The sequence below is a fragment of the Colossoma macropomum genome, unplaced genomic scaffold, assembly GCF_904425465.1.
Source record: "Colossoma macropomum unplaced genomic scaffold, Colossoma_macropomum, whole genome shotgun sequence".
NCBI classification, from domain to species: Eukaryota; Metazoa; Chordata; class Actinopteri; order Characiformes; family Serrasalmidae; genus Colossoma; species Colossoma macropomum.
In genome coordinates this window covers 1-12,500 of record NW_023495486.1, presented here as the reverse complement: position 1 = coordinate 12,500, position 12,500 = coordinate 1, and the positions used below count along the sequence as shown (strand labels likewise).

At 44.9% G+C, this 12,500-nt stretch overlaps 5 protein-coding genes across 5 annotated transcripts; all 5 read right to left on the bottom strand.

Moving 5' to 3' along the window:
- Positions 1 to 261: 261 nt before the first annotated feature.
- Positions 262 to 672, bottom strand: LOC118802213 (histone H3). Its single transcript, XM_036562703.1, has one exon. The coding sequence runs from the start codon at positions 670 to 672 to the stop codon at positions 262 to 264; it is 411 nt and encodes a 136-aa protein (XP_036418596.1).
- Positions 673 to 1,249: 577 nt separating this feature from the next.
- Positions 1,250 to 1,649, bottom strand: LOC118802211 (histone H2A-like). Its single transcript, XM_036562701.1, has one exon. It carries the CDS (start codon positions 1,647 to 1,649, stop codon positions 1,263 to 1,265), a length of 387 nt encoding a protein of 128 aa, XP_036418594.1. The 3' UTR covers positions 1,250 to 1,262.
- Positions 1,650 to 2,096: 447 nt separating this feature from the next.
- LOC118802209 (histone H1-like) lies at positions 2,097 to 2,708 on the bottom strand. Its single transcript, XM_036562699.1, has one exon. It carries the CDS (start codon positions 2,706 to 2,708, stop codon positions 2,097 to 2,099), a length of 612 nt encoding a protein of 203 aa, XP_036418592.1.
- A 4,042-nt stretch (positions 2,709 to 6,750) lies between these two features.
- On the bottom strand, positions 6,751 to 7,234 carry LOC118802212 (histone H2B-like). Its single transcript, XM_036562702.1, has one exon. It carries the CDS (start codon positions 7,214 to 7,216, stop codon positions 6,842 to 6,844), a length of 375 nt encoding a protein of 124 aa, XP_036418595.1. The 5' UTR covers positions 7,217 to 7,234; the 3' UTR covers positions 6,751 to 6,841.
- An 859-nt stretch (positions 7,235 to 8,093) lies between these two features.
- Positions 8,094 to 8,414, bottom strand: LOC118802210 (histone H4). Its single transcript, XM_036562700.1, has one exon. It carries the CDS (start codon positions 8,412 to 8,414, stop codon positions 8,103 to 8,105), a length of 312 nt encoding a protein of 103 aa, XP_036418593.1. The 3' UTR covers positions 8,094 to 8,102.
- Between the last annotated feature and the right edge of the window lie 4,086 nt (positions 8,415 to 12,500).

Here is a 12,500-nt window from a genome sequence, read left to right as displayed (position 1 = left end):
TCTCTTTCTGTAAGACTCGAAACTCCTCACTGCACTACGGACTCTGATCAAACACGGGATGAACATCTGAGCTGGAACTAAGCAGCTCCTCACGACTCCGCAGAGAGAAGCTCGCGGGCTCCCCTTCGAGATCTGTTACTACGTCACAACACAAAAGAACCCGAGTTCGCTAGAAAACTCGCTCTTTTGGACTGAAACAGTTCGGCGGCTCTTAAAAGAGCCTTTGGGGTGTTTGAGTAACTTGTGGTCGCTCTGTTTAATCTAAGCGCGCTCTCCGCGGATCCGGCGGGCCAGCTGGATGTCCTTAGGCATGATGGTGACTCTCTTGGCGTGGATGGCGCACAGATTAGTGTCCTCGAACAGACCCACCAAGTACGCCTCGCTAGCCTCCTGCAGGGCCATGACGGCGGAGCTCTGGAAGCGGAGATCGGTCTTGAAATCCTGAGCGATCTCCCGCACCAGGCGCTGGAAGGGCAGCTTGCGGATGAGCAGCTCTGTGGATTTCTGGTAGCGACGGATCTCCCTGAGAGCCACGGTACCGGGCCTGTAACGGTGAGGCTTCTTGACGCCGCCGGTGGCCGGAGCGCTCTTACGAGCAGCCTTGGTAGCCAGCTGCTTCCTCGGTGCTTTACCACCAGTGGACTTACGGGCGGTCTGCTTGGTTCTTGCCATAACGTCACAATCTGTTCTCCTCGGGGAGAAAGAAGGAGAATAAGCTCGCGCACACATCACGGCTCTTTTAAGCGCTGCAGCTGCTCGCCTCTCATTGGGCGTTTTGAATGTGCCCGCCTCCCATTGGACAGTCGTCCACGCACCGGCCAAGCGTTATTGGGCGTCTTCTTTCGCGCCAAAATTTTGGAAAAACGAGACTTTGCCCGAACGCCGTGGTGGCTCCTGTACCACAGCCCTGTTTTTGTTAATATGTAGAGCTTTTAATTGGAAATTCGACATTATTTTTTTTATACCTTATGCGTAATTATAACGCTTTACTCCATCTGAACTGGCGGCTTTATATGGACGCTTGTGTGTGTTTGCTTTAGGTGTTTGAGTAGAAAGAGCTTCTAAATATTCAGTATGCAGTCGGGGGAGGAGGGGGTGATGGGTCTTGTTTCACGCCCATGTAAACAGTAATCCTAGACTGATAGGCGGCTTTTTATTTTGGGGTGGAGCGGCTGGTTGACAAAGAAAAACTGCACTTTCGTCGCGGAGGTGGGCGGCTCTTAAAAGAGCCTTTGGTGACAGAAAAATCTGAGAAAACCAGTTTACTTGGTCTTGGCCGCCTTCTCGGTCTTCTTGGGCAGCAGGACGGCCTGAATGTTGGGCAGAACGCCACCCTGAGCGATGGTGACTCCTCCGAGCAGTTTGTTGAGCTCCTCGTCGTTACGAACGGCCAGCTGCAGGTGACGAGGAATGATACGAGTCTTCTTGTTGTCGCGAGCGGCATTTCCGGCCAACTCGAGGATCTCAGCGGTAAGATATTCCAGCACAGCGGCCAAGTAGACGGGAGCACCAGCGCCGACGCGCTCGGCATAATTACCTTTACGAAGAAGCCTGTGAACACGGCCCACAGGAAACTGCAGCCCGGCGCGGGAGGAGCGAGTCTTAGCCTTGGTTCTAGCCTTCCCGCCGGTTTTACCTCTTCCACTCATTTTGCACTTCCCTCAACTCCACCAAACTAAGCTGAAATAATGAGTCCCGGTGTCCGAGCGCGCTTCTTATAACTAAAGCGGCTGCGTTTCTATTGGCTGAAATGCAACAACCAATCGTATTATCGCCGTCAAACTCTAGGTCCCGCCCACCGTTCTCTTCCACTGACCCCGCTTCTCCCCCTCCCCTCCGTGTTGCCGCCTGTGTGTGAGACATATACGCGAAACGTATACGCGTCCTTGTTTTCCGCTATACCCCCCCAATTCTCATCCATGTGGCAGCTCGATTATTGTGTCGAGTCTGGTATTTTCTGATAATATGATTATTCAGTAATTAAGACTGTGTAGGGAAAATGAAAACCGAGCTCTTTGAGAGGAAAATGTGGGTGTGGCTCTTGAAAGAGCCGTTTTTGAGCGGAGAAAACAGGACAGGAAGGTAAAACGGCGCGTCTACTTCTTTTTGGGGGCGGCCTTTTCCGCCGCCTTGGGCTTGGCTGCTTTGGGCTTGACCGCCTTCGCTTTCTTCGGGCTCTTGGCCGCCTTCTTCGGGGCCGCGGGCTTCTTAGCTTTCTTGGGAGACTTGGCGACTTTCTTGGCCGCCGCCGGTTTTTTGGCTTTCTTTGGCGATTTCTTAGCGGCCGCGGGCTTCTTCGCCGCTACCTTCTTGGGCTTCTTAGCAGCGGCGGGCTTTTTGGCGGCCGCCTTCTTGGCTTTTGGCGCCGCTTTCTTTGCCGGCTTCTTCTTGGGCTCGGCTTGTTTCTTGTTGAGCTTGAAGGAGCCCGACGCGCCGGTGCCTTTGGTCTGCACCAGAGTGCCCTTCGTCACGAGGCTCTTGACGGCGATCTTGACGCGGGAGTTGTTCTTGTCCACGTCGTAGCCGCCGGCGGCCAGAGCTTTCTTGAGGGCGGCGAGAGACACGCCGCTCCTCTCCTTAGACTGAGAAACAGCCTTGACGATGAGCTCGCCGACGCTGGGCCCGGCTTTCTTGGGCCGGGCGGCGCTTTTCTTCTTGGGAGCTTTGGCCGGCGCGGCGGCGGCTGGAGCGGGAGCGGTTTCTGCCATCGTTCTGCTTTTGCTGCGAGCGGAGCTGCACCGTTCAGAGGAACCTCCCTCTCATGCGACGGGCCGGCCCCTTAAAAGCCACATGAGAACGGTGTAGACTCAACCCGGCGGGCGCTGTGCAGCCGTGCCTCAGTGACGCGCTCTTGTGTTTTCTTGTAGCGTTTATCGGGCAAAATAAGAGCGAAAGCGCCGCTTGGCGACTGTCAAACGGTTCGATCCTCCAGAAGAGACTCTGCCGTGTTTCCTCAGTCCGGGATTGAGCGCGCAGCGACGCCTCGTTTCTCAGGGCGCGCTCGAAATGGTGCCGCGCGCCACCCGCTTTAAACGAGATGCGGCGTATTTAGCTCAATAATCTGTGATAAACGGTGGCAAACGGCGGTGCGAGCCTTCGGAGAGCTCAACGGTGCGTTCGAGGAGAGTCTCGGCGAGGGCGTGAGTGAACTCCCACTGGCCGAGCGCCCCGGTAATTACGGCTAAAATGAGCTTTCTTTAAGCGAGTAAAGCACACGCGTAAGCCGGCCGCCGCTGGGGGCAGAGCTGCTCTCTGCTGATGTGCTGTTATATAAATAAACTTTGACTTAGCAATAATCACAACCTCGTTCTAACCCTAATTAGCTTCACCCGAACTTCAACATAACTAACCCCCTTCTAACCCTACTAGAAAATGAAGTCTTGCCCAAATCCTTCTATTATAGGTCCAAGGCTTAACTGTAGACATGCTTTTGCTTACTATGACCTCAGCAAAAGTCAAAGGTTTTAGCCGAAATCTACTTTCACTTTATCTAACTTCACCATAAACCTAAGGCCGAGCTCTAACTCTGATATCCCTTACTTTAAGCTGTACGGCTGGTTTGGGCCTGCTCTAATTACAACATGAGCTAAAGCTTTGCTCTGTGCTTCTCCAACTTCACCACAAGTCTAATGGAATGCTTCAGATCACACTTCACTCATTTTCACTCATTCTTACTCAGTCACAAACCTAAGGCCCTGCCCTAAGCTCACTTTGACATTCATTAATTGTAGCACTATAGTTTCTCGCTCTAACTTTACCACAGCCCTAGGGCCCAGCTCTAACCCTACATTATAAGCCTGAGGCCTAACAGGAAAGCTCATATTGTTTATTCTTACCTGGTCAGAAGCTGAAGACCTTTCCCTACACTGACTTTTACAATCTTTAATTTCTTCATAAAACAAAGGTCTATATTCTATTTATATGATAAGTCTGGGGCCAAGCTGAAAGGTCACGTTTGCTTAGACTAGCTTCATCCAAAGCCTAAGATTTAAAATATACATAGAGTAAGAAAAAGGAGCTGTAGAGCTGGATCTTAGGTTTGTGCTTTACTCTAACTTCTTCATGAACCTGAGGCCTTGCACTGACACCATCGCTATTTATTTTACTCCAATTAAGGCACAGGGCCTACTGTAACTAGAAACTTACTAATTACCTGCTTTTACTTTGACCTCATCGTAAGCCTGGGGCCTGGATTTGAGTAAACATATGCTCAATGTAAACACTTCCAAAGCTTGAAGTCAAGTCCCATATCTACTACTGCTTTATCTAACTTCATCATAAGCCCGGGGTCTAGCTCTAAATCTATTCTTACATACACTCCAACTACGGTATAAGCCTGAGGCCTTGCTGGAAGCTTCCTTTTGTTTACTCAGACTTCATCATAAGCCTAAGACCTTGTCCTAAACCAACCTTAACATTCTCCAACTTCGCCATAAACTTTATCACTAAACCTAATATTATTTACTTTATCTGCATTATGAGCCAAAGGCCCAGCTGGAAGGCTAAATACTTTCATTTCTCCAACTTCTCATTCTATAGATGTCTTTTCACTCACGTATACAAACATAAACCAAAGGCCTAGCTCTATATCCTGCCTTACAGCTAGAGTAATTAACAGTAGCTAGAGAGTTAGGCCTTAGAGGATGACTATTCAATCTAAATTTTTCATCAGCATAAGGCTTTGCTGTAAACCAATTACTTTTTCGATTACACCAGATGCCAGATGCCTAGCTGTGAAGCTCCTGATGCTATGTAAATATATCTTAAGCCTAAAGCCCAGCCCTGAACTCACTATTACTCACTCTAACTTCACCGTAATTAACAAGCTTAGCTCTAACCGATCATCACTTACTCTGACTACAATATAAATCTGAGGCCTAGCTGGAAAGCTCATTTTGCTTACTCTAAATTCTTCAGAAGCCTAAGGCCTAACTCTATACCTACCGCTACTTACTCTATCTACACTATAAGCCTGAGGCATAGCTGGAAAGCTCCTTTTGCTTTCTCTAGCTTCATAGAAAGTCTAATGGTTTGCTCTGTACCTGCTTTTACCTTATAATCACAAATCAGTTCACGCATGTTAACTACATCAGTGGTCTAACGCCTAACTACTAACATTCACTACACTATAAGCCTACGGCCTAGCCAGTAACTTGCTTTCACTATCTCTAGCTTCAGCATGAGCTAAAGGCCTTACTCTATACCTACTGCTTATTTGACCACATTATAAGCCTGAGGCACAGCCATCAGCCTCCTTTCACTTACTGGAAGGAGGTACATAGCAAGACATTTGGCTTACAATGAAGTTTGAGTAAGCAAAAGTGTCATAAGCTCATAACCTCATCATGTGCTTATGGTCGAGCTCTAACTACACAATAAGCCTAAGGTTTAGCCCTGCACCTATTATTACACACTATAACCACAGTAGAAGTCTGAGGCTCAGCTATAAGCCTCCATTTGCTCACTCTAACTTCATCATTGGCCTGAATAACCAATAACTTTCTCACACAAACGCCATCATTAGCCTGAGGCTACCTTAACTTCCTTTGACTACTTTAGAAAACAAAGACTTATTGATAAACCAACGTAAAACTATCTTTGCTTACTTTAACATGAGCTATAGCCTAAGAGTTACCTCTTAACCCACCTGTACTCACTGGCACTTTCACTGGCCTAAGGACTAATTTCACTTACTCTGACTACATCATGACTCTAACGCCTGGCTTCACATCACAGAGCTAAGGCTTCACTTCTAACCTGCTTTTACTTACTCCCATTTCATCATACATCTCAGGCCTGCTGTAAACTCACTTACACTCACTCTGACTTTAACATGAGTCTAAGGTATTTCTCTAAACCTAGTTTTACTCACTTTTCAATTTAACAATTCATCACAAGCCTACAGCCTAGCTATAAACGCACTTTTGTGTGACCACATTTTTTCTACATACAACAGAAGCCTGGGGTCTCGACCTGTACCTGTTCATTCTTCCTAGAGCTTCAATCAAAAGTCTAAAGCTTAGCTCCAAACTTATTTTGACTCATTTTAACTTCTTTGTTAACTGACTCCGATTTCATCATGCATCTCTGGCCTAGCTGTAAACTAACTTATCCCCAGTCTAACTTCAATATGACTGTAAGGCCTTGCCCTAAACATATTTTTACTCCAGTTCATAATCACTTTCAAGGAAAAGTTACTGGGGTGGGGGAAAATAAATAAATAAATAAATAAATAGCAAAGTTAAGCACTGAGCAGGGTTAAGAAAAAATACTTTGAATTCACCAGCCTTAGAACTGGCTGGAGATAAAACTTACTTAACTGCAGCATAACTCTGCAGAACGTGCACCACGGCCTTGATTTGTTTATTCAGTAGTCAGTTTTTTTTCCCTTATTTTAATGCAGTTTATACACAAAGAACATTGCAAGTCAACAGCTTTTATTGTCAATACAAACTGCACAAAACAACATTAATAAACATACATGCACTCTTGAAAGGAAAAAAAAAAAAAAAAAAACTCACATTTGAGACCATATATATATATATATATATATATATATATATATACATACACACATACACACACACCCTATATATACACACATATATGTACATATGTTTGTGTGTGTGCACACTATTTTATCAGTGCCCCTTACACAAACTATATGCAAAGAAATTGCGCGGGAAAATTCGCAAAAAACCTTACGTAACGTTTTCTCCCCGCACCCCTGCCTTCAAAAAATCCCGCTTTGATTCTCACGAACAAAACAAAAAACTCTTTAAGCGAAACCGTGGGTGGCTCTTAAAAGAGCCGTTGGGTTTGATCAAGTCTTCGTCACTTCTTACTTGGAGCTCGTGTACTTGGTGACGGCCTTGGTACCCTCGGACACGGCGTGCTTGGCCAACTCACCGGGAAGAAGCAGGCGCACGGCGGTCTGGATCTCCCTGGACGTGATGGTGGAACGCTTGTTGTAATGAGCCAAACGGGACGACTCACCGGCGATGCGCTCGAAGATGTCGTTGACGAACGAGTTCATGATGCCCATCGCCTTGGAGGAAATGCCGGTGTCGGGGTGGACCTGCTTCAGCACTTTGTACACGTAGATAGCGTAGCTCTCCCTCCTGGACTTTCTGCGCTTCTTGCCTCCTTTGCTAGCCGTCTTGGTCACGGCTTTCTTAGAGCCCTTCTTCGGCGCGGACTTCGCGGGTTCAGGCATGGTTTTCCTCTGCGTCAAGTAGAACTGAAGAATGAGAAGGAGCGCCCAGCACCGGCTTATTTACACTCCCATATTCAAAACAGACAAAGCTCCGCCTTCACAGTGCTGTCAAACGGCCATTGGACAACAATCAACGGCTCGCTTGGCGGACATCTCTCCTCCTCCCCGCTAAGGACTTTCCTTTGTTCGCCTTCCCGCGCATTCTTTGGTACTGTGTGTCCTCTACAGCACATTTGTCCAAATATAAGCACGTTTTTTTTTTTATTGTTCTATTTCATAAAACAGTGTCAAAACACTTTTGAGAGGTTTTGAGTTCTGCCAAAGCAGACATTTCCATTTTAACAAGTTTTCATAAATCATGTTTTTATTGTGTATTTTAGTTCTCAAACTGCTGTTGGATGGTCTTGATTTAAAAAAAAAAAACACCTCTTACTTAGAAAACAACTTTATTTAAAAACTATTTCTCCAATACTCATTCCGTGTTTCAGAGTTAAACAGATCCATGTAACGCATAGAAGCTTCTTCTAAGGGCTCTTGAACGGGTTTATCTGGTTCTGCTGGAGAACAGCGCTGGTGTTTGACAGTTTCTGCTGCAAAAGGCGAACTTGCGTTACTTGAACAATAACGACTTTACTGACTAAACGATTTCAGAAAACGCGGTTAGAGTAACTCAGAGCAGCACAACCTAAATATAAAATACTCTCCATCACTCTCTATGGCTGTTCTGGTAGTAGATTAAGGTCTCCATCACGTTCTTCATAGACTAAAAACAGACAAGCGGGTGTTTCCATCAACATTAAATGAGTCATAAAGAGCAGCTCTTCTGGTGGGAGTGTGGGGGGCTCTTAAAAGAGCCGTTGGGTTTGTCGTTGTTTGAGTCGAGCGTCTAACCTCCGAAGCCGTACAGGGTTCGGCCCTGACGCTTCAGAGCGTAAACCACATCCATGGCGGTAACGGTCTTCCTCTTGGCGTGCTCGGTGTAGGTGACGGCGTCCCTGATCACGTTCTCAAGGAACACCTTGAGCACGCCGCGAGTCTCCTCGTAGATCAGACCCGAAATACGCTTGACGCCGCCACGGCGAGCCAGACGGCGGATAGCCGGCTTGGTGATACCCTGGATGTTGTCGCGGAGCACTTTGCGGTGACGCTTAGCGCCTCCTTTACCCAGACCTTTACCTCCCTTCCCTCTTCCAGACATGGCCGCTGCTTCCTCTTCGACCCGAAGCTTCCAGAACGAATAAGACACTACTCCGCTGAACGCGCCTGTTATGCTCCTCTACAGGACCTAGTTGAAACCAAGGGACGGGAGGCGGAGCTACACACAACAGACACTACAGAGAAAACACACACAAAACAAAAACCGCCACGAAACAATCAGTATTACTGTTACCACTGTAGCGCCCCCTCAGGCCATTACCTTGCTTTAGGAGTGAGCTGAGCTGAGCTCTTCGCGTTGACTACTAGTTGTAAGTGTGAGCGGTTAGTAAGCTACTGATTTACACCTTTAAGTAACCACCACTGTAATGGAATGATGACCTCTCCCTGTGGTATCACAGCTCAGCTATGACCCCCCTTACAAATTTAGTACTCTATTAATGCACAAGAACCCACTCAACAGTGTGCACACAGGAATAATCAGAAATAGAGGAAAACAAGTGACTGGAAGTTCTATTAGCTGATATATTTATTAGCACCTCCCCCACAAACAAATCACTTAGTTATGCTGTATGAATTATGTATTTGTTTCTTTTCAAGATTCACATAACTACTTGAATATAAATGAAGCTGCAGAATATTATAATGAGCAGTTAACCCTTTCTGCTCTGTGTTTTCTCTGATTAGCACATTAATAATGAAACTCCATATCCGGTGCTGCTTTTCTTCAGTCACTCATATCATCACTACACTCTGACAGAGAGGAGTTAAATATCACACATATTGTGTAGGATTTCATCCCCTTTACCGACTGAGCTCAGAGCCCCAAGTGTTCATTCACACTCAGCTAATGTGTTTAATGTAGACACTGATTTTAATATATTGGAGGATAATTGATCATAATTATCATGGAGTTATTCTGTTCGGAGACTGTAGAGAAGATGAAAATGAAACTGTGTTAAACTTGTTGTGTAAATTAATATGAGGGAAATAAAAATCTATACTGTGACTGGCGACTCTGAGAGACTCTCAGTGAGGAACACTGTGAAATGGAGCTGTTTCATAAAATCTACAGTGTGTCCAACGCTGGAATGGTCAGAGACAGAGACTGTTGGTCATTTGATTGTAGACTGATACAGAATAAAATACATATTTAAACCATTTCAGAGACACAGTTTAAACACAAAGTTTACAAGAAGAAATTTTCAGAAATTTTGGATTTTCTAAGGCTCCTCACTTTTTGGCAGCTTTATTTGTTACAGTGTTTCACTCAAATAGTTCATAACTATAATAAATATAATCATAAGCAGTAAACTGAACGCTGTATAACCAAAAGCTGCAATCAACTTCAACTACCTCCACACAGACTGGATTACCGCTACATTATAGCCTCAAACAAACCAACAAACAAACAAACAAACAAACAAACAAACCTGTTTTGTGTGATGTATGTCAGTGAATATGCAGTGTCAGAGTAAAACAGGACATCATCAGATTAGCTGTCAAACACAAAATAAAACAAAACATTTCTCTGTTTTGTATTCTTGTAAGAGTGGAAGAGAAAATGACATGATTAGATCTGGTTTATATGCTCTTGATGTTTCCCTGAAACATTCGAAAAATGATGGGATTAGAAACAGAACTAATATAAGATTTGTAGGCACCCAAGCTCTGCAGCGTCCACCGGCTCTTCATATGCGGTCAGTAAAAACACGAGCTCTGAGTGTCTGTAAACAGACATTTTCAGCTGATTTAACTCTGGTTGATATATTGTAGATTCAAAGTTTCTTATTCTCCTGGAATTGTCCTGAAAATAACTTTCCATTAAACATTCACTGCTGCTGTTGTTTTCTCTGTCCACAAGGTGGCAGCACAGCTGCATTTCCTCCTTAGAACTAACAAGAGGTGAAGAAGAGGCGTAACAGAATACAGATACTGAATTATCTGTAAACTGTGCAGCAGATATTTTCCATAGAAATATTAAATATTAAAAAATGAAGTGCATTCACTGCTTTTTAAAATAAACAGCATTATAATCATTCAGACAGGTGTTTAACAGAACACGGTGCTGCTGTTCACATCAGTTCATTCAGTTCATTCACACTGGTTTGGATAAACAGTCTTGTAAGAAATCCACAGCACAGCTGCTTTATTTTGTTTACTGTTAAACCTGTAATGACCTCAGTACAGGTCTAGTCTGAGCACATGGGGTTTGTGGTTCAGAGTAAGGCGGCCCACCACAGCAGCTCCTAAGTTCTTCTGGTGTGTTGAGGTCCATATCGCCTAGTTAGCAGGGAACGTTCCCACAACTTTGCCTAACGTTACCTACACGTTCTAATAATGTAATAATATTCTCAGAACATTTTAGCAGGTTTTTTAATCACTGCTCATATTTGAGAATGAGAGAGTGATGCACTGTATCTGTCACTCTGATTACACATTTACCTGTAACAAGCTGCAGTGCCTTTCAGAGTAAAAGTAGTGTTGCTAATATGAGTCTAATAGAGTTCTGGATCTCCTCCTGCGTCTCTCTGTGAGACTCAGCAGCTCCTCACTTTGGGTTTAGGGACCTCCTAAAGAACTACAGTCATTTCTCTCTCCATCTCCATCATCCTGACAGTCTGTTCTCTGTCAGTGCAGAGAGTATTTCAGTGTCCTTAGATCTCCCACTGACCCACCTTTGAACACGTCTATCACTGTGAAGCTCCTCAAGTGGAGTTAATCTGAGGTTTTTTAATCATATATTTAGGAGCCTCTGAATCCCACTAATCACCTATTTCAGCAGTGAGAAGACCTGAATGGATTGTACATGTACAGTACTGTGCATAAAGCCAGAGACCCTCTTCATTTAGATGATAACCACTCAAAACAGCCATGAAGTGCATTTTTCAGGAGAAAATCAAGCTGATCAGATCTGAAAACATCCACAGGTTTTTCTGTTCATCCTTCCACTGTGAGAAGACGACTCAGCGCTTTGGGTCTGAAAGGATGTGTAGCTGTCCAGAAGCTGTTACTGAGACGAAGAAACAGTAAAAAATGCAAATCAATCAAAGAATCTGCTGGTGTTCTCAGAACAATGGACTGACCACCCCGGAGTCCAGACCTCAACATCACTGAATGTGTTTGAAATTACTTGATTTATGATAAGCAGAAAATGCAACCAACTTCTGAGACTAATTATCTGGACATAATAATATTTTAATAACATTCCCATAATATTTTAACAAATAATATCAATACATTAAAGGCACAGTATACAATTTCAGTCCAAAACCATGGACCTCCTCATGGTCCACTAGCTCTCCATTCTGTGTGCGCACTGGAAAAAATAGTGTTGGTCAACAGCCCTGGCTCTGTAAATGTGAAATGAACAAAGTGGTTCAGGACGAGTTACACAACACTGCTCCAGCCATTCAGCCACAAAGGGTGTCTGTGCTCCTGCACAGAATAGGAGGAAGGGGAGGGGCTACGTGCTGAACTCTATGCAGTATCAACAGCCAAAGAGGAGAAAATCTGAAGAACACAGTCTGAGAAAGAAGTTCTTAGATCAGACAAGGGTGTTTCAGCAAAGAGACCTCCTAGAGTTAACAGTGAGGTGTTTCAATGGTGGAAAGACCACCGCAAGTTCATGAAGCTGAAGTTGGTTTCCTACTTGCATTTTCTCGTTCCACCTTAAATCACGCAGCAGTTCCATTCTGGCGTCTGAGGCACCTAAATGTAACTGCTGCACCATTTAAGGTGGAACAGGAAACTTCAAACAAGAAACTGGTGAAAAAGAATCTGACTTCAGCGTCATGAAGCGCTGAAAGGCATGAAGGGGGATGGGGAGGGTGCTCCTGCTGGACAGGTGGGTTACATCACCTTACTTCTGCTGTTTCACTGAAGCTGTAGGTCAGGATTGTTTGGTCCTGTTTGCTAATGTTTGTGCTGGTAACTTTTTAGCTTCACAGCAGTAATTTAGTGACAGAAGAGGCGCTGAATGGAGGGGTGTCAGAATCGTAGATCAGTGTTGATGTTTTGTTTAACCATTTCCAAACCTCTTCTCATGGCAGGTATTATATACAGTAATGATCCAGTATCTATCATGTGGAGTCCAGTGTGCTGGTGCTGTAATGTAACAAATCTGTGT